We start from the raw sequence: 26,984 nt of genomic DNA on the forward strand, positions 1-26,984 counted from the left end.
ATATAAACAGTAGTTAGACTAATATGTGCAAAACTAAATAAAATAAGATAAGATAATAATAATAATAATAATAATAATAATTATTATTATAATTATTATAATATAGTGCAGTAGTGCAGTGATTAGTGGAGGTGAACATTTAAATTAAATAGTATGTACATGAACATTCACAGTGTTCCATGGTTATTTCACAGTAACAGAAACAGGTCTGACACTCTATGACTGTTTAGTGTTGATCAGAGTGACAGCCTGGGGGAAGAAACTGTTTTTATGGTGGGAGTTTTGGCGTACAGTGATCTGTAGCATCTGCCGGAGGGGAGGAGTTTAAACAGGTTGTGTGCAGGGTGTGAGGGGTCTGCAGTGATGATACCTGTCCGTTTCCTGACCCTGGACAGGTATAAGTCTTGGATGGAGGGCAGATTGACAACAATAATCTTTTCTGCAGTCCTGATTATCCTTTGTAGTCTGTGTCTGTCTAGTTTGGTTGTAGATCCAAACCAGACAGTGATGGAGGTGCACAGAACAAACTGAATGATGGAGAGGTAGAACATTATCAGCAGCTCTTGGGGCAGGTTGAACTTCCTCAGCTGACGCAGGAAGTACATCCTCTGCTGTGCCTTTTTTCTGGCTGTGTCTATGTGGGAGGTCCACTTCAGGTCCTGTGAGATTGTGGATCCCAGGAACCTGAAGGAGTCCACGGTAGCCACTTTGCTGTTCAGAATGGTAAGGGGGGGAGTGGGGGAGGATTTCTCCTGAAGTCCACTGTCATCTCCACAGTCTTGAGCGGGTTCAGTTCCACCTCCCGTCCAGACTCGTCCCCATCCCGGATGAGACCGATGACGGTGGTGTCGTCTGCAAACTTCATGAGTTTCACAGAGGGGTCCCCTGAGGTGCAGTCATTAGTGTGTAGACTTTTATTGTATCAGTTTAAACACTGATCTGAACAGATTATATGAAAATAAAATGCCTGTGCATACATAAATACTGCAGGTATTACACACTGCCATCATAAAATCAAGTGCATCAAATAACCAATGCAACACGTTGAAGCATTGTAACCACCACTGAAATATTGCACACACACAAAAATATTAAGTATTAAAAAAAATAAAAAATAATCGATTTTCTAAATTAAAAAATCGATTTAAAGTCGGCTCCCAAAAAATCGCGATATATCGTGAAATCGATTTTTTTTCTTCTCGCACCTCTAGCCTGTGGTTACTTAGAGGTGCTACCAGCTGTCCATCCAATCATGAAAAGAGTCTTTGCACACAAAATTTAGTCCCAGCTGAGGGTACAGAACTCTTTCTGTAGCTGCGAAGCATGCACTGCCATTGCCTCAGTTCCCCCACAGGGAGCTAAAAAAAAATCAGGTGTGCACACTCACAAGTGGGAGGGGCTTCCACCCTGCCCCTCCCCTGCTTAGCAGGAGGGTGAGAGGCAGCTCACAGGCAGTTTGACAGTACAGGTATTCTGTGTGTTGCCTTCTGTTTTTTTTTCTTGCACTTTATCTGAGCTGTAATGACAGAACATTTCCCGACTGCGGGATCAATAAAGCTAATCTACTGACCAAGGTACTTTTTGTTAGTTGACAACTTCCACCGATACGGAGTTTTATTTAAAAATGACATGCATGTTTGCATGGTTTGCACTAAATTCATATTTAAAGAAGATCGGATTTGAACGAGAATTGTGTTTGGTTACATTAGCCATTGTATCATAAAACAATATATATATTTTTAATCCAAGTTTTAAAAGGTAAAAACTGATGGAAATATTGATGTGTGCGTTTCCCTTTAAATGATGTCGCCGTAAGGAATTGTGGGTCAGCATTATCTCGTCTCATTTGGTAAAGGATGCGTCAGTGTTTGTTAGGCTAAAGGAGGTAAAAAAGCAAGCACTGAGCCTATTTTCCTGAGCTTAAAGGGAACTCGGACTCTCTTTATCATGGCCACCAGTTAAACACTTCCGGGGGTGAAGGAACAGTGGATAGGAAAGGAGATAGGAGATATTCGGACGCAGCCGCAGAGTACACTGGGTGCATCAACGTTATCACGTAACTCCGGAATAGGTTTTGGTGGGCCATTCTTAGTGGTTCTGAGACTAGCGGTAGTTTGCTAGGTCTAGCTCTCCGTGTTGTATCTTTTTTTATCTGTTAAAAGTCTGCACTTTCACCACTTTTGACCTGAATTTTCCGGTGGACATGATTTCACTAAAACGAGAACGGGATGTTGACTTGGATGATGACGACGACGACGATAACGAAGCCAATGGTGAGTGTTTCTCTTTTCGTTGCTTGTACGTTTTGCTAGCAGGACTAGCCTCGTGTGTGTGTTTGATTTGTCGAGCAGTGTAGCCCGGCACACGGGCGGAGCGGACCTAATAATTATTGTTATTTACGTTCCGCCCCTCTGAAAATTATGTCAAACAAAACAAGTAGCCCGGTCCTCCATTGGAACTTATCAGCATGGTTAGCCACACTGCTAGCTAGCATTATATGATTAAATAAACGGATGTTTTTGTTTATGTATGATTTTTTTTTTTGTGTTTGTCTGTCAGTGCCAGTTAAAATGGTTCGAGGACGTGCAGTAGAAGACCGGAGAAGCCGTCACTGCCCTTATCTAGACACTATAAACAGGTAAAAGACCAGCAAAGCTAATATCACCGAGTCCTAAACACTGACTTTTTTTTTACCCACAGATGTGTTTTTTATTTTTTCCACCTTCCAGGAGTGTTCTGGACTTTGACTTTGAGAAGCTCTGCTCCATCTCTCTGTCCCACATCAACGTGTACGCATGTCTTATATGTGGGAAATACTTTCAAGGTAATAATCTTTCAGATAGTAAACAACGTATTAATTCATATTTTGACCAACCCACAATATTTCTTCCATTTGGATCGATGGCTCCTAGCTAACTAGGCTAAAACAGTGTAGCATTAGAAATATGTCACAGTTGATACAGATTATTAAATATTCCAGACATGGGCAACTATAACATTTTTGTGCAGCTTAAACCCCCCAAAATGACTACAATAACACAGAAAAGAACAGCAATACACACATTGAAAGAAAAACACCAAAAGGATAACAAAAATACACAAAATGACACACAAGATACAAATTTGAAGAAAAGTACACAAATGGACAGAAACAATACACAAAATGACAACAATAAATAAAATAACTACAATAACATATAAATGGACCACAGAAATACACAAACTAGAAGAAAAATACAAATAATACACTAAATGACACAAAAATACAAATTGGAAGAAAAGTACACAAATTGACCACAAAAGTACACAAAATGACAACTAAAATGAACAAAATAACAAAAATACACAATAAAAGAAAAACAACAAAATTACGCAAAACACAATCAAATTGGAAGAAAAGTATACAAATTGACAACAAAAATATGCAAACAAAGAAATCTACAAACAAACAAAATGACTATAACACAGAAGTGGACAACACAAATTTACATTTAAAAGGACAACAAAATTACAGAAAAAAATAATACAAATTGGAAGAAAAGTACACAAATTGACAACAAAAATTGACAACATTCACAACTGTTTGTTTTTTCCTGTATTTATCCTCTTATTGTTCATTAATAAACTCTGACATGAATGTTGATAATGTGGCCCTCAGAGAAGATACAATCACGTTGTTGTGGCCCTGCTGTGATAAAAGTTAACCATTTGCACTTGGGAGTTATCATAGACAACAGGCGTGTGAGAGTTACCACGGCTAAAATAAAAAACAAGTTCACATGTTTTAGATGTGTTCAGCAGGAGGTTGTTTTCTTTACTCCACTGAACAACATTTTTGATTTCTGCTCCGTAAGATGAATCAGCGTTCTCACTGATGACACCAATAATGGTGGTATCATCAGCATATTTGATGATCAGTTTGGAGTCAGAAGAAGCCGCACAATCATGAGTGTTCAAGGTAAAAAGCAAAAGAACTCAAAATGCATCCCTGAGGAGATCCAGTACTCACAAACACTTAGATGGAAAGACAGTCATAGATTTTCACACTCTATGATCTGCTCGTTTGAAAGCTAAAAATCCACTTACACATAGCACCACTCAGACCAAGAGACGTGAGTTTTTTAACCAGTTTACCTGGGACAAGAGAATTAAATGCAGAGCTGTAATCGATGAACAACATTCTCGCGAGGGATTTAGCATTGTCCAAACGTTGGTATACAGAGTTCAAAGCAAACCAGATTGCGTCCTCATCGCTCCTGTTTTCTCTGTACGCAAACTGCAGCGGAACGACGTGCGCAGGGATAATAAATGAGTTAAGCTGTTTGTTTTCATAAAAAAATCCAGTGTATCTATTTGTTAACCACATGGAAACTTACCTTGCTATACTTTGGTAATACAGTAGATTTAAATTGATGACCAATGATTATTAAGTTTTAATGTTTGTACGTTGACTTGCAGGTCGAGGTCTGAAGTCCCACGCCTACACCCACAGTGTCCAGTTCACCCATCACGTGTTCCTCAATCTGCACACGCTCAAGTTCTACTGTCTGCCTGATAACTATGAGATTATCGACTCATCCCTAGAAGACATAACGGTGAGTACAGTTACAATGTTATTGATCTGCTTCAACTGAGATCGCCACATGCAGCGCATTGCATTTTTAGTTGTTATAATCCAGTGGTTCTCAAACTTTGTTGGATAATTCCCACTTTGAACAAAAGTGACCTTTCAAGGCCCACCATAGCCTGCCAATTAATCCTGAAAAAAAAAACAACCACATTTGAAATTTATTGAACTGAAATCACTTTAGTTCCACGTAATTTTTTTCCTTTGTCTTTATTTATTTGATTTGGACAGTGCATGTTAATAGACATACATGAATGTAAACACGCCAGATTGTTGCCAGTGGCTAATTTCTATCTGTTGGCCCAAATGGGGCCGGGGTCACAAAGTCCACATCTAATGCTGTCTAATAATGTAATACTCTTAATTTCTGCTACATTTTCAGGCTGTTTGGTTTAGTGTTAATGTTATTTATTGTCAATGAAGAAAGGTTTTTAAGATTGGCATGAAATTGAAAGTCGTCCTGTTTGTCTGCTTCACCTGTCATACCTCCATTCCCCACTGGGGGGTGCACATGTACCTTTATAATCCACGGACAGATTTCTTTTGCTGTTGAATGTTCATTCATGTTTGCTTAATAATGTTGATTATTAACCTTTGTTGATGTTTGAAGATGGTATAAAGTGACTTGTTATGTTTATGTATTGTAACCCTAACCTGCAGTAGGCCTTTGTAGGCCCTTTGATTTTCTGTTTCAAAATTTCCCAAATTCCCTATCATGGTATGTCAATGGTTTTCTTTCACATCCGTGTAACATTTACACTTTTCCATTTTGTTTCCGTTTCATCTCCTTTTCCTGTTTATATGACTTCACTGGCTATAAAACTTCCAGAAATCATAGCACGTTTAATTCCAGCAATATTCTTTTTGTCTTTTTATAAAAATAATATGTTAAGGTTTCATTTATTCAGAAAACTGTTTCCCAGGGAATCCACTTTAATCTCATGACATGTTTCGACTGTCAACTGGCAGTCTTTGTCAGAGGCGTCTGCTGGTCACTTTGATGTTTTCTGTGAAGTTTCCTTGACTTCTGCATAATTGTTTCAGCAAGATTTTTTTTGTCTTCTAAAAAGAATCTACAAAAAGAAACTTGCTATAATTATTACACGTTTATGTGCTATGCATATGTTAGCGCCATTAAATGGGTTGTTTTTTGTTAAACATTATTTAAAAAAATTGATTTGGACGATTTTTTTGGATAGACATGACAAGCATTAAGCAAGTGGTGAAATATCGCAATATATTGCCAAATCGACTTTTTTTCACAACCTTGATACCTCAACATTGGTTTCCTACTATAAAACTACGAAAACAACACTGAGACTTTTGATGACAGAATTATTATTCTTTTGCTATCTAGGTCAGAGTTAAATGGATTTCTTACTGCATTTTGGCATTCCTCCAAGTCTCTCCCCCGTCAGTTTTCACACACGCAACTTCCTCTCCTCCCGGACATGCCGAGTCTCAATGCTTGTTCTGTTTTTTTGATCATTTTCTCTCACCATCGCGACACTCTCAATAGTCCACTTAGTTCCACACATGCTCTGGACGAGTGTGCGCTGCTGTGAGCTGGTGGAAACTTCAGCATCAACTCTGTAGCGCCATTTTCTGTCTCGTAAACTATTTTAATCTTCCTCTGAGCTCTGCACATCACTGGTGATCTCTCATCCAAAGCTGCACTGCTGCCACCTACATGTCATCAGTTGGTCATTACATCATGGTACAAGTTTGATATTCACGGGAGACCTTCGTCACACTGTCTCCTAGCAACCCCAGCCGAAAAACACGATTGACGTCTTTAGACGTCTTTGGAAGTTAAATAATGAGAGAAGGGGAGAGAGGAAAAACTGGGTCAAATTGGTTTTTCTGTCAGTACATAAATTCCGTATTTTTTTTTTTTTTGATCTGATCAGAGGCCCTAGCTGTGGTAAACATGCAGACAGAAGCCCTCCAGGACCTCGTTTAGCTCAATGCATTGAAGGAATAAGGAACATTTACTCCAGTCTTGTCGTAATTTGACTTGTTGGGTTTTCATGCCTCACTTTCTCTCCCACAGTATGTGTTGAAGCCAACTTTCACAAAGCAGCACATTTCTGGGCTGGACAAGCAGGGCAAACTGTACAGAGCCTATGATGGTACCACCTACCTGCCTGGCATCGTGGGGCTCAACAACATCAAAGCCAATGACTATGCAAATGTGGTGTTGCAGGTAGAAATGGGTAGAAATGCATCGTCCTCCGGCCACTGTTACCTGGACTCGCCTCTTTATACCAAAAACTACTTTTCAGGCTTTCTCCAACGTTCCACCTTTGAGGAACTACTTCCTGGAAGAGGAAAACTACAAGGGAATCCGCCGACCTCCAGGAGACATCATGTTTCTGCTGGTGCAGAGGTTTGGGGAGCTCATGAGGAAACTTTGGAATCCCAGAAACTTCAAAGCCCACGTGTCTCCTCATGAGATGCTGCAGGCGGTCGTGCTGTGCAGCAAGAAGAACTTTCAAATTACTAAACAAGGTAACGCTTATGAAAACATGCATCCTCTAAGACAGGGGTTCTCAACCTTGGGGTCAGCACCCCATTTGGGTCACGAGACACTGGGAGGGGGTCATCAGATGCCTTCAAAAAACTAGGAATATATTACAATTTGAGCTAATTTTTGTTTATTTTTACCCTTTTTCTGCAACTACACCAAACGTGACTTATTTTCATCACTTTTTCTTTCCATATTTTTGCTCCATTTAATGCATTTTTGCTACATTACTCCCATTTCTGCCACTTCTCCATCAAATTTCAATGCCTTTTTTGCAATTTTTTTTTTTTTTTCACTTTCAATACCTTTTTGGCACTTGTAAATCATTTCCATTACTTTTCCACCTAATGTTACATGTTGACCCATTATTGTCACTTTATACCTCTTTTCACCATATTTCTTCCTTATTTTTGTTAATTTTACTACATTCATGATTCGTCATGCCCATTATTTTCCAGTTTAAACTAATAGTTCCTACTTTTTAAATTACATTGTGAAGCACTTTGTGACTATATGTCTGTAAACAGCTTTATCGAAATAAAATGTACTTACTTACTCCATAACAGCCTTTGGATCAAATCTGACACTCTTAATGTTTAACAATACATTTATTTATGTATTTAATAATAATATGAATATGAATAATAATATATCTATATATGATATAAATATAAGATAAAGATTAATTACATTTTTTATTTGAAAAAAGAAACGTGAAAAATCATGATATAATTTGTTGTTGATTCCTATTAAAAATACTTAGAATCTGCAGATTGTTAATTGCAATTTTTATACGAAGGAAGAAATATAAAAGATCAACTTTTTTCTGTGTCCATTTTATTCCTAAGACACTTTAATGAGAATTAATGTATATTATAAATATAGGCTAAAAAGTTTAGTTTTTTTCATTTTTGGTTGGTGGTGTGTCTTGGGATTTTTTTCAATAAAAATATGTACCTTGGCTCAAAAAAAGGGTTGAAAACAGTGCTCTAAGGAGAACTTTTTGGCTGTTAATCTGCGGCTTTTTGTCCTGCAGGTGATGCTGTTGACTTCATGTCGTGGTTCCTTAACGCTCTGCATGGGGCTCTGGGAGGCAACAAGAAAAAATCCTGTGAGTGAGACTTTCAGTTGTTGGCTCATAATAAATGTTACACTTGCTATGAACCATAGATAGTGTCAGTAAACTTTAAAGGAAATTGAAATAACACTTTGGTTTTGGATTTCCTGAACACATTAAAGGACTTTTCATGCATAAGATCAAACTTAACTTGTGTCCACTCTGTTTAATCTTTATTCTATTTTTACAGCAATCGTCACTAAAGCCTTTCAGGGATCGATGCGTATCTTCTCCAAGAAGCTTCCACCTCCAGATTTAGTGAGTTGTGTTAGAATATCAGTTTTTTACACGTGGGTTAAAAAAGCAAGCTCTGTTATACTTAAAAACTGTATTTTTAGATCATTCAAAGCACATGTGTGAAATTCAAGGCTCTTCAAAACATTAAATTTGGTCTCTAAAAGAATTTAAAAATGACAGAGAAAACATGAATATTTGTATAAATTATCAAATAATTCACTTATAGATATCCGAGTCATTCCAAATACACATATTCAATGAAACTCCATAATATTTGCAGGGGCTCACAGTTTCCCCATGGCTATAGCACATGACTACAGTCATTTTTTATTTCAAATTGTTAAAAAAACTTGAAATTTTTTGTAAAACCCTTCAATTTTTTAATAAGAACCCCCAAAAATTCCTCCAAATTACACTAAAATATGTCACAAAATCAGGGAATCTTGAAGTGGAGATCCTTCGGGTACTGACGTCTGTCGGTTTTTTACATACAGTATACCGTGTATATCACGTATACGTACAGGTGAAAACTAGGGCACAATATTGTTGTAATTGCTCTTTTTTTCAACTCAATCTTTTGTCTATTTGAGATAAAACGGCTCCGTTTTTGGCCAATGAACGAAAAGGAGTTTAACATCCCTGACCTAAAGAGTAACGTATGTATTTTGGTATTAAGTAGTGCTGTTGATTGATCCGCGTCCAACTTTTAACATTTTAGTAAAAGTATTTTAATTTTGTGTTTTTAGTTGTAAAATGTCAGTTACTGGCCTCGAAGGGTTGAACCGCAGTGTTCTGAGGCTCATGGCGAGAGTAGAGCAGGGACTGTTTGTGAGTAATATAGCATTTGTGGGGCTGTGTTAGGGCTGGGCAGTACATTGAGTTTTTAATAAATATTGATATATTTATTTAAGAGATTTAGCATAGACTATATCGTAATATTGATATAATTCATGTAACATTAACAGTTTCTTCCGTAGAGCCGCCAGTATGCCTTTTTTCTCCTCTTATTGTCTATTTTAACCTCGCCTCTCTCCGTCTCTGTCCCTCTGAGTGAAACTCAACGCACACACGCTTACAAAACACCTCCTCCTCTCACTCACCTCTCCAGCTGCAGAGATAACATGAGAGACAGAGTCGGACGAAGAGTTAGTCTGTAAAAAAAAAAAAAAAAGAATAATGGTTAAATAAATTGGAAATGGCTTGACTTTAGAATGTCACTGTGAATGAGTGCGTGCGGGTGTGCATGTGTGTGTGCGCACGCGGGTATGCTGTAGATATCCAGAGGTGTCCACGGGTTGATAACGTTATAAATAGGATTCAAAAGAACTCGTTACCGTCACACTGCATGTTTATTGTAAGCCGAGGAAGCTCAAACACTGCTTATATGTCGTTTCAGACGACACGGTAACAGATTAAAGATTAAATCGGGGCTTTCGCCTTTAATTGGCCATGTAATGTTATTACATTAATGGAATTTGTCCTCTGCATTTAACCCATCCCTGAGGAGCAGTGGGCAGCCATTTTGCGGCGCCTAAGGGGAGCTGTTCGGGGTTAAAGGACTTGCTCAACATCCCACAGTGATGGCCAAGGTGAGGCTTGAACTGGCAACCCTCCGATTACAAGCCCTGCATCCTTAACCACTAGGCCACCACAAGTAACATAAAGCTCCGTCCATGCGCTCAGTACAAATCAGGAAGTATACAGATCTGACTCAACTCTGACCCTATGTTACCATGGGGCCCTTAAAGGGACAGTCCTCAGAAGGCCATCATTACAGCGCATGTGAGTGTGTTAATGGTAACTGTTATATTACAGTAAAATACTTTTGATAATATTGTCTGATAAATTCACAATTGTCAGTAATAATAAACTACTACGAGAGCAAGAGGCCCTTTGCCAGCTCGTGGTGCTCGGGCCTAAATAATTGATAGTTTATTGTAATAATAAAAAAGAAAATGTACAGCACTTTGGTCAGTTGAAGTTGTTTTTAAAATGTGCACAAATGCACATAATTTGTTTCATACATTTTGATATTGTTCTCTACACCTCTGTTAATAAAGGTCCCTGTGTGACATTTGGCTTTAACTGACTTACCTTATTTTAAGGGTTTGCCTCTGAAAAAAGAAACTAACAGGTATGCTGTGCTATAATAGTTACGGGAAACCCCAATTACATCACAGAGAAAACATCAATATATATTGAGTATTGCCATTCTGGGTCGATTATATGCATCAAAGCATCATCTCAAGGAATTGCAAATTATCGAGATAAATATTGTATATCGTGATATAGCTTGAAAATATTGAGATATTAAAAAAAGACCATATTGCCCAGCCCTAGGCTGTGTGTGCTCTGTGTTTATGGTTGTGAGATGTGTATTATATATAGTCGTTAAGCAGACAGCGCTCTCACTGCCAGCGCAGCGCTTCCTGAGTGGGCGTGTCTTACTGTGTCAGTGGTAGGATTTTTTTCAATTTCCCTCCTAGTAACAAGTCAGCAGAAAGCAGGGGTTGAGTTGCTCTTTAAAGGTTTGAGTGGAGAGTGAAAATAACCATGTATCACGAGTAGTTTTGTGTGTGTGTGCGCGCGTGTCCTGCCAAAGTAGAACTGATATTTCCGGTTCTGTGGAGGGCGGGGTATTCCTGTAAGGACATAGGTACTTCATGGAAATTAAGGGTGGAGCAAACGTATAAAAGCTTGCATGGCAGCTAAAATAACTCCTCTTTGTGCTCTGTGTGTACTACAATCTGCACACATACTCTGTCTTTAAAAAGACCTTTAGGAAAATGTTTACCATCAATGGAACAGCTCTTTCACAGTGACGTAGAGGAGGATGAATCCACAACCAATAGGGTTCATACTCTAGTGGTCATTAATGTTGTCAGTAAATCTGAGAAGATTTGGATGAAAACTATTCAAGATAAATTAATACTAATTGAAAAGTCTGTCCTGATGGTGGCGCTAGAGAACAGCTCAAGGTTTCATTATCAAAGGGTTTTTTATGTATTCAACAAATAGACAAAGTGTCTGACACAAAGACTTGATCAGCATTTTTCTGAAGGCAAATATCCCTAAGATCAGATTGACCCCAATAGTAAAATGTGTTAGTAATATTTGAGGCTAATAGGACGGTTTAGAAATGAATGATTTCTTACCTAAACCTCCTAAATGATTATTAACTTGTAATATAGTATCACTTAAATGATTAACGCATTTAAAAACATCTATTTATATCTACTTTTCAGCCTCCAGAAGAGAAAGAGGCGTTGCTCGTGACCCAGGAATACCAGGAGCAGATGTCCGAGTCCACCTTCCTGTTCCTGACACTTGACCTCCCAACGGCTCCGCTGTACAAGGACGAGAAGGAGCAGCTGATCATCCCACAGGTTCCTCTCTTCAACATCCTGTCCAAGTTCAACGGCAGCACAGAGAAGGTATTGTTACACTGGCGAATGCATGCAGAACAATAGAAGAAAACATTATCACTGCACCCAGGGTATGAAATTAGGACAGTAATATCGGGACAATGTTGGCCCCTGTAGTCTAAAAAATGGGGGCATTTTTATACTTCGAGCCTGAGATTATAAGTTTCAATTGCACAAGATTTGGTCTCTTCCTTCTTAAGTTTCTATATGAGATGTTTCCTGTATGCAAGGGAACTGTGGCAAGATTTATTACCAAAAATTAACGTGGGGGGTGAAAGTAACTAGTAACTTTTACTTTGAGTACTATTTAATTGAGCTACTTTTTATTTGTACTTCAGTATTTTACGTATGGCTTTCTTGTACTTGGGTATAATCTCAAACAAGTAACAGTACTTCTACTTGAGTAGGAAATATCAGTACTCTTTGATGGCCAAAAACTTGGGGGCAATTTTGACCTGTGGAACAACAAATTGAGGGCCAAATGGCCCGTGGCCCTCGTTATTTTCCGACTGTCACTGACTGCACCTTCCTTCATCCTTTTCACACCCAGGAATACAAAACCTACAAGGAGAACTTCCTGAAAAGGTTCCAGCTGACCAAACTACCGCCCTACCTCATCTTTTGCATCAAAAGATTCACCAAGAACAACTTCTTTATAGAGAAAAATCCCACAATTGTCAACTTTCCCATCACGTATGTACATGCTGATCAATGTCACAGCTAAAAACGCTTCTAACGGAGCTAACGATTTGAACCGCTTTCACATTGAACAGGAACGTAGATCTGCGTGAGTATCTGACAGAAGAAGCTCAAATCACAGAGAAGAACACGACTTACAACCTGGTTGCAAACGTAGTGCATGATGGGAAACCGACTGAGGGAGCGTACAGGATCCATGTTCTGCATCATGTAAGTCACAGAAACAGTTGATGAGGGGTTTCCAATGAGCACAGCTGTTGATTAATGATTAATAATGTTTCTCCTGTTGTGATCAGGGAACTGGGAAGTGGTACGAGATGCAGGACCTGCAGGTGATCGACATCCTTCCTCAGATGATCACGTTGTCAGAGGCTTATATTCAGGTACGTGTTCCCATGGGAGAGGAACCTGTTAGAGCAGGGGTTTTCAACCTTAGGGCCATGACCCCATGTGGGGTCGCGTGAAATGTCTAGTAATAAAAAAATATATAATTTCAGTCAGTAATTTTTTTGTTTGTTTTTAATTAATTAATTAGTTAATGCTAATTTGACCCCCTGAGAATGCCCGAAGTCTCAACAAAATATGCCCGCGCCTCAGACCTGCTGAAAAATTGATAATTTGGTACAGTAAAAAAATTGTTAAAAAAATGCGCAGAGCGAGCATTATAGATGCCAAAAATGTGATGGAATCGCACGACCGGCAGGTTTGTCTGATTCATATGAAATTCGCCACATGCATTCTTAACACCAAGATGAGCAAAAAGTGATGCTATGACCCTGCCCAAAACCAAACAGGAAGTCAGCCATCTTGGGTTCATTGTCAAAAATGGCATTTCACCCTGGAAACCCATTTGCGCGAACTAGTCTGAGGGGCTTCATCCGATTCGCTTCAAACTCGGCCAGAACACTTAGGACCTACTGAGGTTTAAAAATCCTCAAAGGAATTTACATAACTCTAACGGTTTGGTTGTGGCGCCGTCGCAAAGTTGCTGGTGCAATTTATGGTCATGTTCACTGTTAGCAACTATGGCACGCCATAATACAAAAATGCACATAACTCTCATATACAAAGTTCAAACAACCTCATATTTGATACATATGACTGTCTAGCCCTAAACAAGACTCAATGTGAAAATTACCCATCATGTCTTGCGTTCTCGACTGGCGCCATTTAACACGCCAGGGTAGGTGAATGCTAATGCTAGGTATATGTTAATGCTAGGCTAATTTTAATGTTAGGCTGGTGCTAGATTAATGGGATATGCGACATTGGGTTACCGACCCCGGCCACTCCTTCGGACCCTACGAGCCCGCTCGTGGCTTTAATTGTATTTATTATGTATTATGCATTATTTATTTATTTTGCACTATAAAAAAAACAAAACATTATCACAAGAATATGATCAGTTAAACCATCAGCCTTTAATATTTTTCCAGCAAATCAAAACTTTTTTTCTCTCAATAAAATAAAACCAAAAAATAACAACTGAAAAACAAAATAAAAAGTACATATTAACTTCTGTAGCAATGGAACTGGAGTGTTCCTTTTTTATTCCCTTTATTTTTCTTTTATAATAATTCCTGTGATCAGACCTAATCGGTCGTACAAATTTTAACCAGTTTTTCGCAAATCTCTTCAAATTTTCCCAAATCCAGTCTCACAGAGTAAGTTCACTTTTCCATCACACACACATGTATATTTATATATGCGTTTTGGTAATTGCCTTCTTAAAATAGATTTTAAAGAAATTTTTACAATCAGCATTTAAGAAAAAAACCCTCTCGTTCACATTTTTAGACTGTACAAGATGCACCTTTAATTGTATTAGTCTGTTATTGTTGTTATTCATGCCTTAGGACTTAGACCTTAGATCTAAATGTTACACTGTATGATCTACAGTGTACAGTGATTTTTATTTACATGTATCATCGTAATTACACATGATGGTTTAATCTGATCCATCTATTATTTGTTCTCACAGATTTGGAAGAGACAAGAGTCTGGAAACACCAACAACCACACGGAGGTGTAAGTGAGGCGGACGGTCGGTCATGTGTTTCCAGTGATTGGACACATTCTGGTGTCTAATGGGATTTAAAGAAACAACTGGACCCTAAAAGTCACGAGGAAGCAAAAAGACCTTTTGTGTAGTAAGAAAGTATGTAGACACACGTCTGAATCCCATTCTGTTTCTATCTGTGCTTTTTATATAAAAAATACAGTTTTGTCTTTTTCCTAAGTGTATGTTTCTAAATAAAGCAGCACTAGAACATGTGGGTCAGTTTGTTACATTCAAGCAAAACAAGTTTCACTTCATTTAGGAGTTTTATTTAGTTTGTTGGAAAGGTTTAAGAAGTAGAAGTAATTAATATTTCTGATGGCTTGATTTATTGTTTACACTCACATAAAGACTACATAAAATACACACACAGTGATGATACCTAAAGAAAGTTTTAACTATTCATGCAAAGTGGAGAATCAATACTTATTGACATGTGATTTAAAGTTAAAGTGGATGCTATTGAATTTGATTAATCAGTGAATTATTTAGGGCAGGAAACGGATCATGGTGCATCGCTTCATTCCTCCTGCTGAGCTTCACTTGTTCTTCTTCCACACATGCTTTTCACAGAAGGCCTGATTCTGCAGAGAAAGAAGGAAGTGAAACTCAAATCAGTGTTGAAATTATGGTATGGTACTAATAAAGAGCTTGTTGTATAGACATCGCCAAAAGATGTTTATCTGCAGCCTAACATCCAGCATTCAGTTTAGTTATACTGTATGTGTGTCCAGTGTTACTCAGTGAGCCTCTAATCAACTTATTAATACAAATCTAAGGATTCAACTTTATTGTCGTTACAGAACAGAATACATTTAGGAAATGTTAAAACAGACAAGGGCAACCCACAAAGTAAACACAAAATGATTCCAAAAATTAAACAAACAACAAAAATACACAAAATGAGAACAGAAATACACAAAATGGCAATACGTTAAGCAAAAGGGCATCAAAAAACGACAAAGTGAGTCCAAAAACACACAAAACAACAAACGCAAAATTAGAAATGACATCCTAAACAAATACTAGGGTTGGGCAATATATCGAGATTCAAGATATATCAGATTTGCTTCTTTTATTGCTTATTTTGAATTAAAATACTCGTGTTAGGGGTTGCTGTTTTCACTACTACTCAGAACGGCTTAAAAAGTACAGTTTGATGGATTTCTGAGTGCGCCCTAAGACCCAGCACTTTGTTAATTTATTTAATGTATTATTTATTGCCTAAAGCGTGTCTAAAAGGTCGATATAAACGTAATATTTCCGTGTGTCTCCAGGATCTCAGCTGTGAAGTTGTTCTCAGTGCACACAGGGGGGCAGACGTCACCTGCTCAGTAGCTGATTCTTTTCCACAGAGTTTTTAAATTAGCATCTTTTCAGCTCCGTTTCACACGTCAAAAAAACTACATTTTTGTTTTTCTCCACCTCTGATGTGAGGATGCTGATTTTCACCTTGGAAAAGTTTCTTTCCTTGTTTGACCTCAGTGGGCGGGGCCTCCGAAACAGGAGGACGTAACATGTTAATGACGATTGAATTCAGCCGTTGGATTTATCAACACCCGATCATTTGTACGCTGGGATTGGTCAGATATTAATGTTTCCCCATCTGGTCTTTCCTGTGTTAAAATCTCAGATTGGTGATTATTTTAAATACTGACATGAATGTTGATAATGTGACCACGGGATCAGACAATTGCATTTCTGCGACCTTGCTCTGATAAAAAGCTGTCCCCATCTCCAGGTTTAGAACAACTTACGCCACATTCCTGAGCAGTTTCTCTGTCCTTGCACCAGTAGCTCGGTCCCCAGCTGCAGTGGTTCTGTCCCAGTGGCTGGAGATGCTTGGAGGCAACGCAAAGATCTGCTTTCTGCAGGGTGCACGGAACAAAGTAAGGAATGTTACCAAACATACCTCCATGTGTCAAGTAGTTGCACTGTTTACACTTTAAATTCTTACATGTCTATTGTGTAGGTATGACACCACAATGTTTGAAACAGTAGGCTATTCATAATTTTAAGTCTTGGTCTTGGATTTTGTAAAATTAATGTCTAAAAATATGTGACTTATAGTCCAATGCGACTTATATATGTTTGTCCCCCATCTTCATGATGCATGTTTTTTTGACTGATGCAACTTTTTTCTACGGTGTCGATGAAAATACAGTAATGTTGACAGGATTCCAACAGCAAAAGTTTTACCTCACAAACAAGTGGATCATCCATGTGATTTGTCAAAAGCTTCTGCAGTGGTGAGCTGTAGATTCTGGTGAAAGCCTCACACTTAAAAACAGAAAACAGTTAAGTTAACTTAAGTAAGTAAACTTTGTTTGTATAGCGCTGTTCACAGACACAGAGTGACTAAGTGCTTCACAGTAATAAAACAAATGGGAAAACAAAATAAAAATGATGAAACAGAACAAATACAGTCAATGGCAGCGTGAGTCAGTTGGACTACAATGCTTTTACAAACAAATGTGATTTTAAGCGTTAATTATTCTATTCAGTGAGGCAGATCAAAACATTTAGCTTAAAAAGTGTAATGTTTAAGCCTGGAGTTTTATTTGATTGCATTAGACCAGTGGTTCTCAACCTTTTCAGCCTGCGACCCCCAAAATAAAGGTGCCAGAAACTGTTTCAGCGTTTTCATATTTCCCTTAAATCTTCATTCCTCATTCATTCCTCATTTATCATAATCTGTGATAACCACATTTATTTATTTATCTGAATAATATCCACTGTTATCCAAGAAGTTATTTGGGCCATAGTATGTAGTCATCTTATAGATGTAAATCCTTGTTTTATCAGGAATAAAATGGGTTAAAAGTGACCGTAATTGGTGGAAATTCTGTGGATTTTTAAAACCACAGAAACTGGTTAAAAGTTGCAAATTACAGTGGCTAAAAAGGGTTCAAAGTGTCAAGATTGGAACAATAATATTAATTAGTTTAAACTGGCAAATAATGCAAATGACAAATCGTGAATGTGGTTAAAAAAAAAAGAGCATGAAATATGGTGAAAAGAGGTTAAAAGTGACATTAATAGGTCAGCATATGTGACATTAGGTATGAAAAGTGGTGGAAAGGGTTTAAAAGTGCTGAAAATGTCTTGAAAGTGGGAAAAAATGTGCAGAAAAGACATTGTAAATTAATGGAGAAGTGGCAGAAATGGGAGTAATGTAGCAAAATGCATTAAAAGGAGAAAAAATATGGCAAGAAAAAGTGATAAAAATAGGTTAAAATATGGCGAGTTTGGTGGTGTTGCAGAAAATTTGTAAAAATAAACAAAAATTCCCTCAAATTGTTCAGAAAAAAATCTTTACTTTCTTGAAGACATCTAGCGAGCCCAAGGTTGAGAACCCCTGTATTAAAATACTTGTGACAATGAATTAAAACAGTTGGGTCTCTGTCAGGGTTTGGTTGGTGCTCGTTCCACTGATCATTAAGGAGTTATTAGCTGCATGTGACCGAGCTGAGTGTTAATACCTTAGGGATTGCATGTGGGTGGAGCTCACACACAGACTGCAGGAATGCAGAAGTGTGTGACTCAGAGACGTTAAAACCCAAGTGCAGTCGGCTCAGGACGGCGAGCGTGCGGCAGGATTCACAGTCTGAAGGCGTCCTATCAGCAGAACCTGGTAATTCTGTGGAGTCACCGTTCAGATCAGACCATGACAGTATTAATACAGGTTTTGTATTAAAGTGGAGCATGCGGCTTAACCTGGAGAAGGCTGTTCTTTAAACAAACAGAGGTGTAGAAGGGTGCAAATAGTATGAGGAGCAGCAGAGGAAAGGAGAAACTCAATGATTGCGGCCCCGTATTTGTCCACAAAGTCTTTGCACTCGTCTTTGTAGATTTTAGGTATAAGGTGGCAAATCTGTCCCATGAGCTTCTCTAAAGTCTCCTGCAAGGCAAGGAAAAAGAAAGAAAGAGTTGAAATGTAGAAATAGGGATGCTCCATTATAGAAAAATTCATAATTAACATTATTTTAGTCGTAATTGAAATCACAGTTATCCAAATGATTATATGCAGGGTCCCCACGGTCATTAATTCCTGGTAAAGTAAAAAAAAAATATTTTCCAGTCATGAAATAATTTAACTGTTTTGGAAATATAGCCTATTTTATTTAATGTTTAAAATCCAACCTTCGCTATTACTATGGGACGTTAAGCAAGTCCCTTAACCCGAACACTTTGTGCTGTACATTGTTTTTAATAAATGTGTCTACAAATTTAAATTGTAATCTTATAATATTAAAATTAAACATGGTGGCACTTAGTTGTTGTTTAATGTTACATTCAATAGCTGATGCATCGTTATTTAAAAAATAGAGCAATATGGGTGTCAAAGGCAATTGCGCTATTGTATGATGAAATACGACACACACGCAGACCTCTGTTACACTAGTACACCGGAAAGGGCCGCTCATTTTTGCGCTCTAATGGCTTTTGAATAGATCTTAGTGGTTCAGAACTAAGTCGTGGAAATTTGGAAAAATTTGGGAAATTTTTTTTGGGAAAAAAGTCTGGGAACCATGTATATGTCAGCACAAAAAGTGATTTATTTTTTGTACAAAACAATGTAAAGTATATTCTTTAAACATGAATAAATTCAAGTATGTTCACTTTTGCACAAAACGAAACACTTTTCTTGTACGTGATGTCTTTGCTCTAAGTCACACTGTGTCACACTCAAAGCCCGGGGGCCAAATCTGGCCCTTCAGAGCATCCGATTCGGTCCACAGGAGAAAGTGAAATTGACAGAGAAAACCTGAATCATTCTGTAAATTACAAAACAATTCAGTTTTTCCAAAAACCTGCAATTTTTCCTCACATTACTCAAAAAAATCTTCCCAAATTAAATAAAAATTGGTCAAAAAATAAATAAATCAAAGGACATTAAAGTATTTGTCACTTACTGCTTATATATCACTGATGCCTTCGATATTTTGTCTAATTTATACCTGGATGTGCAAACTATGACACATTATTTTTTAAATTGATTGCGGCCCGCTTGAGATCAAACTTCTCCGTTATTTGGCCCCTGAACTAAAATAAGTTTGACACCCCTGCTGTACGTCTTCATCATCAAACCCAAAGTGTTCCCACATAAGAGAATTTGACTTGCCTTGCTTGTTTTTGCTGCGTTTCTCCTGCCATGTTTCAAGACCGCTATCAAAAACTTTCCTCATGTTAGCCTGCAGATTAGCTTTAGCTATAGCTCTGAGAGCGGCGGGGCGGAGGACCTTGCATGCGCGTTTGGGTGGTTCACAAGATTCATTTTCATAATTGACATAGTTAGCATCCGTTACCAAAAATGGAGTCAATCCCTGCACATGTAAGGGTGGCACACTTTTTCCACAATGTTGATGTTTTTTATATTTTCAGGAATAGTATGAGCTGTTCCAATGCTCTTACTCATTTAGTATAAACACAAGGAGAAACTATTAATGACCATAATAACATTTATATCATTCAAGTTTCTGATATCTGCTATGGGGCAGTTAACCTTGCCTGCAAGATGGATTCTCCTGGTGTTCACAAACACCAGAATCCATCTTGTGCTGTTCCCACCTTTGCCTTTCCAAACCGAACCGATGCGGTTCGAAACCAATCATGAGGCAGTGTTGTGGTTTAGGACGGGATATCTGGGTGTGACGAAGGCAGAAGCGCCAAAGCAAAACTGGCGCATCAGTTGCGGGGAGAGGAACTAGCTGGGCTACTGCTATTAGCATAGCTCTGAATCAAAACAGAAAGATGTCGACGCAGGAGGATGGTTAACGTGCCATTAACTCACATACTCGTGTTGCAAAAAATGGCAAAAGTCACTCAACGACATAATAACCGCAGCATTACAATCCCTAAAGAAAGTTTTCACCAGCGGAGCCTTGTTGTTGTTGTAGCAGCGTCTCTGCGGTACATGCCGATGATGATCATTATATGTTACCGTGTGATTGCCTAAAACCAATCATGGTGGAAAGGCGCTTTGCCCAATCAGCTTCAAGCATTCTGTTCATGTCCCTCCCTGGTTCTGAAAGAATTTGCCAGACACAGACACAGATTGATGTGGAGAACTCGAGTTAGAGGGAGGGGCTACACATCAATCTGGCTCTTGCCAGTGGTGGCCTAGTAATCGGTGGGTCGCCGGTTCGAATCTCACCTGGGCCATCACCGTGGGATGTTGAGCAAGTTCCTTAACCCTAACAGCTTCCCGGGCGCTACACTGTGGCAGCCCACTGCTACCCCTCAGGAAAAATGGGTAAATGCAGAGAAAGAATTTCACTATGGTGATTAATTAAGGATACATTATTATTATTATTATTATTATTGTTATTATTATTATTATTATTTGTAAAAGTTACAAATTCTTTAGTTGAGCAATGAAAATTGTAAAAAAGTGGGCCACCCTTTACGGACGTCATATTGGCTCAGTTTTTGATACAGATGTTCAAAATATCAAAAGGAACCAGGCAAAATGTGATCTGGAAAATTTTGGAAAACTTCTTTTTACACCTTTAAATTGTGAACAACCCTAATTCAACAACTCAAAGTTAGTATTAATAATTGTTTTTCTCGTGTGTGCCAAGCTTTATTCTTTGTAGATATCCTAAATTGTGGAAGTGTTTTATTTGCTAAATGAAACATGTATAATTGTAAAAATATATATAATATTATAAATATTCAAATAATAGTTATTTTATTGTTACTTTTGTAATCGTTGAGTGTATTAATCAAAATCGTAATAAAATATCAATTATTGCATAGCCTTATATTAAATATTTTAGTAATGCATTAGGAGGTAAAGATTTACCTCTGTCATATTCTTGGGTAACAGAGTCTCCAACTTCTTTATGATCATCACACAGAGACTGCATGTTGGGCCGAGTTGCACCTAAAAAAAAAAAAGGAAGAGAAGTCTAGTTTTATTTTAACTTCTATTTAACAAATGACTTCTGCTTTTCACTGCACACAAACCATTGCTTTGCTTTGTTCACCCAGTGCAGAGACGTGGTGAAGGAGTTTCTGCAGTTCTATCTTGTGGGCATCACAAAGTCCTAAAACCCCACAGGTCTTTCCTGGTTCCTGCGTTAAACATGTCAGTTTTAGTACAAGTTCCTTATAACTGTAGTATTTGTTCTCCATGAAAGCAGAAGAAAGCTAACAGAGAGGTGATTCTCACCATGTGGCCTGGGGTACGCTGCAGGATCTTAGACAGAAGAGTCTTCAGCTGTGCGCTGCATTCTGGTACCTGATCCTCTGGTAGACGTAGGCACAGAGCGTGCAGGGCTTCGTACACTGTCTCCTACAAACATACTGCCATTAGCTCTCCATCGAGTACAAAGTGGAGGAATGTGTGAGGAGCATCCATTTATCATCCCATCTCTGTTTAATGTGAGCAGAGAGGAGGTCCTCCCCCAAGGGCCTGTACTACAAAGCTGGATAAGTATATCCTGATATTTATTTATTAGCAAACCAAATATTTTCCATCAAACGAAACTCACGACTGAAAAAAAACGCAGATCACGCCAGTTACCAATGCAAGAATGTGCCTTAAACGACTTTAAATGATCTAAAATTAGGGGTGTGACAAGATCTCGTGCCACGAGAAAAATCTGTCTCGCGAGCTATTCTTTTTTGTGACCTGTGGGGGCAGTAATGCCTCCCAGAACCTAAAGCAGGGGAAGGAAAAGAAGAAGAAGAGGAGGAGTAAATTTTAGTTCTCGTTTCAATTTGTGGAAGAAGTTTATTAAAGGTAGGGATTTTTGAAAGCCAGCATGATTTTGAATGTAGCTTCCCCGACGGCTCCGCCTTCACCCCCTCTGTGCTCCATCTCACTCACATGCATGCGCACAGCTGCTGCAGAAGAGGATCTCAGCTCATCGCTTGTATTGTGTAGAAATGTCGTTTCATTCAGCAGTAAATAAACAATAAGCTTTATTATTATATATGTTAAAAAACGTGACCAAAGACTTTGTTTTAACTCTGTCAGCGGTGACGTGCTTTCAGTTTCAGTTTTTTTTTTCCATTGGTTGAAGTTATTACAGATTTACAGCTGCTACAGATGATTGATTTTCAGAGCACATAAGATCTTAATTTCTGTCAGGATAAAAAGACAATTTCAACCAAAAGCCTAAAAAGTGTATCTGAAGATAATCACCTACCCTAGCTTTAACAGTTAAAATAACATGATTGTGTAGTTGCAGCATGTTGTTCATGACATACTTTCTCAGGCTCTGTTTGCACTACTTACACTCTGTAACTTTGATTTGGTTTTGCACATAATATTGTTTGCACTTAAGAAAAAGGAAGAAATATATTGTTTTATTTCAACTTTTATACATTTTAGTTTTAGTTTCAATTTATGGAAGAATAAGTTTATTAAAAGCTCAAACTTACTGTACATGCATGTAAAAAGTGATAATAAAACATGTCAAAATGCATGTTCCACTCAGGTAAATAAGTCTATTTAGTCATTGTAGTTTTCTTAAAATCTCGTCTCATCTTGTTCTCGTGAACCCAATATCGTGTCTCGTCTCGTCTCGTGAGCTGAGTGTATCGTCACACCCCTATCTAAAACCCATATTTTATGATATGCAGCCATATTATTAGATTATAACTGACATAAAACAGAGCACTCTGTCGTTCAAGAAAAAAGGATCAGAGACATTTTAAGCCACATTGTTTTATTCAACATATTTCATTCACCTAGGAAGGCTTTGAGCAGTTGTACATGTGTATTTCTACAACGTTATGTAGGCCTATACCTTTCATTAATGTAACAATTTCATAAAATCATATTTATTTTGAATTAATGTTGATTTGTGAGTGGAAGGAAAGTGTGAGCAACCATTCTCAATGTGACATTCTTTTAGTTTCACTTTTGTTCCTCATAGCCAACACATAGGGAAGAGTTACAAATGTGCTTTTATTCGTCCATTTTTGGAAATTTGTAGTTTTTTTCACCACGGCAGACGTCACTGACCTTCACCGTTGTCAGAGTATTACGTCACCAAGTGGAAATGCGTCTGATTGTCAAAAACAATGTGATGGCCTTTCCCTAACTCCTGAAGGAAGTCTCCTAACACCTTTCCTTAACCCTGTGACGTCATCCATGGGGTTAAGGAAAAGGAGATAGGAAAGGAGATAGAAGGGACTATTTGGACAAAGCCCTTGTACCGACCAGGTTAGTCGTTCAGCCTAAGTTACCATGGTGATTTAGCCCGGTAAAAAGTAAACCAGTGTCGTAGTACAGGCCATAAACATCCTATAACAACAATAATCAAAGTAAACAAACCAATATACATGTGTTGAGAATAAACAAAGAGGGAGAAATGAGTGTCTTACTTTACTATCCCTGCTGGAAATCATGTTAGCAGACAGCTGGATGATCTGCTTGCATTGGGAACATGTATCCAGTGTCTAACAAACAGAGAAAAAGAGGATGTGGTATTTACTGTGAGTATAAAGACAGATTGTTCCGTAATTAAAAAACAGACACTTCTGTCCAACCTGAAGTTCCACATATTAATGATGTGGGCCACATTGGATACAATAAAAGGCCGGAAACCCCCAAAATTCAATCCTGCTTAGGGACTCTTTCCATGGATAAAATAAATAAATAATATTAACAATAGAGAAATTGCAACATTGTTGTGTATTTTAATGATTTTGAATAGTATATATAGGGACTTACCGGAGATTTCTGACTGATGAACGATCCAGAGCTGATAAACCTGGATTCTCCTCCTATGATAAATAAAAACAGAATAAAATACAACTATGAACACACATTATTGTTATTGATGATGAACTGTAAACTTCAGTACTGTTGTAAAAACATTCTCCATTAAAACAATAATGCTTTTCTATTAGTGTCACAGTAAAGCTGTGTATGGGGCGCCAATCATAAACATGTGCATGCTATAATAATCAACAAATTTTCTCAACATTTAGCAACAAGCCACGTTTAAAAAACGGATGTGAATTTTTTTCTTACTTTTGATGAGATTTACAGCAATTATTGAGAAATTTGTGATATTTACTTTTATTGTAAAAATATGTTGATGTTAAATATAAATGTGGAACGCAATCGCTCACCCTGAATATACCATGGATAGTGCTCATTCACGTCAATGAGATTTTATTTTGGTACCTCTGATGGATTTGCACATTAGCTAAATATTTAGTTTCACCCATGACATTTCGATTTCACAATTAACATTTAGATTCAACATTTAGCTTTTAGATTTAACATTGCCATTATACACACACACATATATATATATATATATATATATATATATATATATATATATATATATATATATATACACAAAAGAAAAGTAAACATCACAAATTTCTCAATCATTGCTGTAAATCTGGTCAAAAGTAACATCAAAGCAAATTCACATACGTTTTTTGAAGGTTTCTGTTTACTTAAGCATGCACACCTTAACAATCGGCGCCCATAGTGTACATTGGATGGTGATGGTGATAATAAAGAGGCCTGGAGCAGACATTAGAGGGGCTTCTTCTTCATCATCTTACCGGAGAACAGAGCAGTGGTCACCAGCAGCAGTAGCAGCGGTTGGTAGTCGGAGGATGTCGACATGTTGACCGGTGCAGAGCAGGGCATAGAGCGGACTGAGGAGCGGATTAAAGAGGATCCAGTGTTACTACATACCGTGGGTGTTTGGGCTGCTCCGGAAACAACATTTATTCATCGATCTCACATCATCACAGCGACAGGCTCACCGCGCATGCGCAGTAGGGATGCTGGAAAGCCCGGTGCAGGAAAACATTTGTTTATCTCATACTTTCTTGTACTTTGCTCCCGTTTAGTGTTGTAATTGTACGCACATTTTTTTCCCACACACAAAAAAATATTTTACTGCTTCAAAACATAATATCTTTATATATATATTCATTGACTCTGGGAATATATGGAATAAATAAAGTCTGAATACACGCACACACACAAAGCGGGGCAAAAAAGTAGTCCCACTTAAAGGTCCGGTATTATGCTATTTTTCACCCATTTCCATTTGTTCTAAGAACCCCAACAACATAGTATTTGAGGTTTATTTTCCCAAACTCGCCTGTTTTCCAAAATTTTAGCCCAAAATTGACTTTCTGCGCAGTTCTAAAAACGGGCTGTTTTGGGGCCTACTTATGCATATGCATGAGTGGGCGTGTCTATAGATGGTGACTCCACACAACAGCTGATCACTAGCTATTTTCTTTCGCTATCCATAGTGTTGTGTTCAAGACCACACTATCTGAGACCAAGACTTGCCCGAGACCAGAATGAACCGAGGACAAGACAAGACCAAGACTTTCGGGCACCGAGACCGAGTCAAGACCAAGACCAAGACAAGCCGAGACCGAGACCCACCATAAACATTTGTTTTCAATTTAAAAAAATATATAACTAAATAAAATTATGACAAGGTTCGACTTTTAAATAACATTCTCTCTTTAATTTTAGTTTATTTTAAATACATTTGACGGACAAAATACCTGCTTTAGGTACTACCACTCACTCAGTCCCCCTATCCACAGCCACCACCATTATAGCTAAGCTTCACACTTGTCACTATACTGGCTTGAGTACACAACATAATAAGCACAATATATTCTACAACCTCACATCTCACCCTCACTGTAAAACAATCTATTCTTCCCACCCTTTCTATTTCCTACCTCAAGTCTCTCTTCCCTGCTCCCTGCTCCCTGCTCCCTTTCCCCTCCCCCTCCCTCTCCCTCTCCACTTAGGTGTAACACTGCTCTCCCTTTTTATATCCTCCCTCTAATAAAAGATTTCTTGGGAGGGCTGGTGATGGTCACAATTAAGCAATAAAATAAATCAATGTATTTTATTGCAATAACAAAACATGCATTGCTGTCTCATAATGATTGCACTTTTTGTAGTGTTGATCTTTGACAGCATGTGGACACAAGAAAGAAAAAAAAAATGTAACTCAATGTAAATATGTCGTTTAATAATTTAGGGGATGTAAATAAGATTAATTATATTAATACAGGATTATTGTTTGTGTCTGTTAGGAATTGTTTGTGTAAATATCTATGTGGTACTTTTAATATGCAAATTAAATGTCACCCCATGCTTGGTACAGGCTAATTAGTGGTGCACCTGTATATAGGGACTTTCATTCTGTTCAGTAGAGAGTTGAGTGGAGATTGAAGTACACTGTGCTTGTGGTGTACATTAAAAATAAACTGATGCATCAAAACCTGGAGCCTGGTTTCCTCATTGACTGCCTCCACTGCTACGG

The 26,984-nt window shown here is 38.0% G+C and overlaps 2 protein-coding genes across 3 annotated transcripts; one reads left to right on the top strand and one right to left on the bottom strand.

Moving 5' to 3' along the window:
* Window positions 1-1,648: 1,648 nt before the first annotated feature.
* Window positions 1,649-14,906, top strand: usp39 (ubiquitin specific peptidase 39). Of its 2 annotated transcripts, none has more exons than XM_028457937.1 (13): window positions 1,649-2,273; window positions 2,560-2,638; window positions 2,730-2,824; window positions 4,459-4,595; window positions 6,681-6,833; window positions 6,913-7,138; window positions 8,191-8,265; window positions 8,462-8,529; window positions 11,754-11,942; window positions 12,484-12,626; window positions 12,707-12,842; window positions 12,929-13,015; window positions 14,614-14,906. In XM_028457937.1, the coding sequence occupies exons 1-13, from the start codon at window positions 2,204-2,206 to the stop codon at window positions 14,662-14,664; spliced, it is 1,509 nt and encodes a 502-aa protein (XP_028313738.1). In that variant the 5' UTR covers window positions 1,649-2,203; the 3' UTR covers window positions 14,665-14,906. The 2 variants fall into 2 exon arrangements, with proteins under 2 accessions (XP_028313738.1, XP_028313739.1); XM_028457938.1 differs by having other exon boundaries at window positions 2,235-2,273; window positions 2,701-2,824.
* Window positions 14,907-14,944: 38 nt separating this feature from the next.
* sftpbb (surfactant protein Bb) lies at window positions 14,945-25,433 on the bottom strand. The gene is made up of 11 exons (XM_028457939.1): window positions 25,237-25,433; window positions 24,383-24,435; window positions 24,034-24,108; window positions 21,869-21,991; window positions 21,664-21,771; window positions 21,500-21,580; window positions 18,409-18,592; window positions 18,174-18,331; window positions 16,891-16,971; window positions 16,449-16,559; window positions 14,945-15,275 (listed from the first exon to the last, which is right to left on the bottom strand). The coding sequence occupies exons 1-11, from the start codon at window positions 25,322-25,324 to the stop codon at window positions 15,231-15,233; spliced, it is 1,107 nt and encodes a 368-aa protein (XP_028313740.1). The 5' UTR covers window positions 25,325-25,433; the 3' UTR covers window positions 14,945-15,230.
* Window positions 25,434-26,984: the final 1,551 nt, after the last annotated feature.

This window comes from Gouania willdenowi, chromosome 9 (genome assembly GCF_900634775.1).
Source record: "Gouania willdenowi chromosome 9, fGouWil2.1, whole genome shotgun sequence".
Taxonomy (NCBI): domain Eukaryota; kingdom Metazoa; phylum Chordata; class Actinopteri; order Blenniiformes; family Gobiesocidae; genus Gouania; species Gouania willdenowi.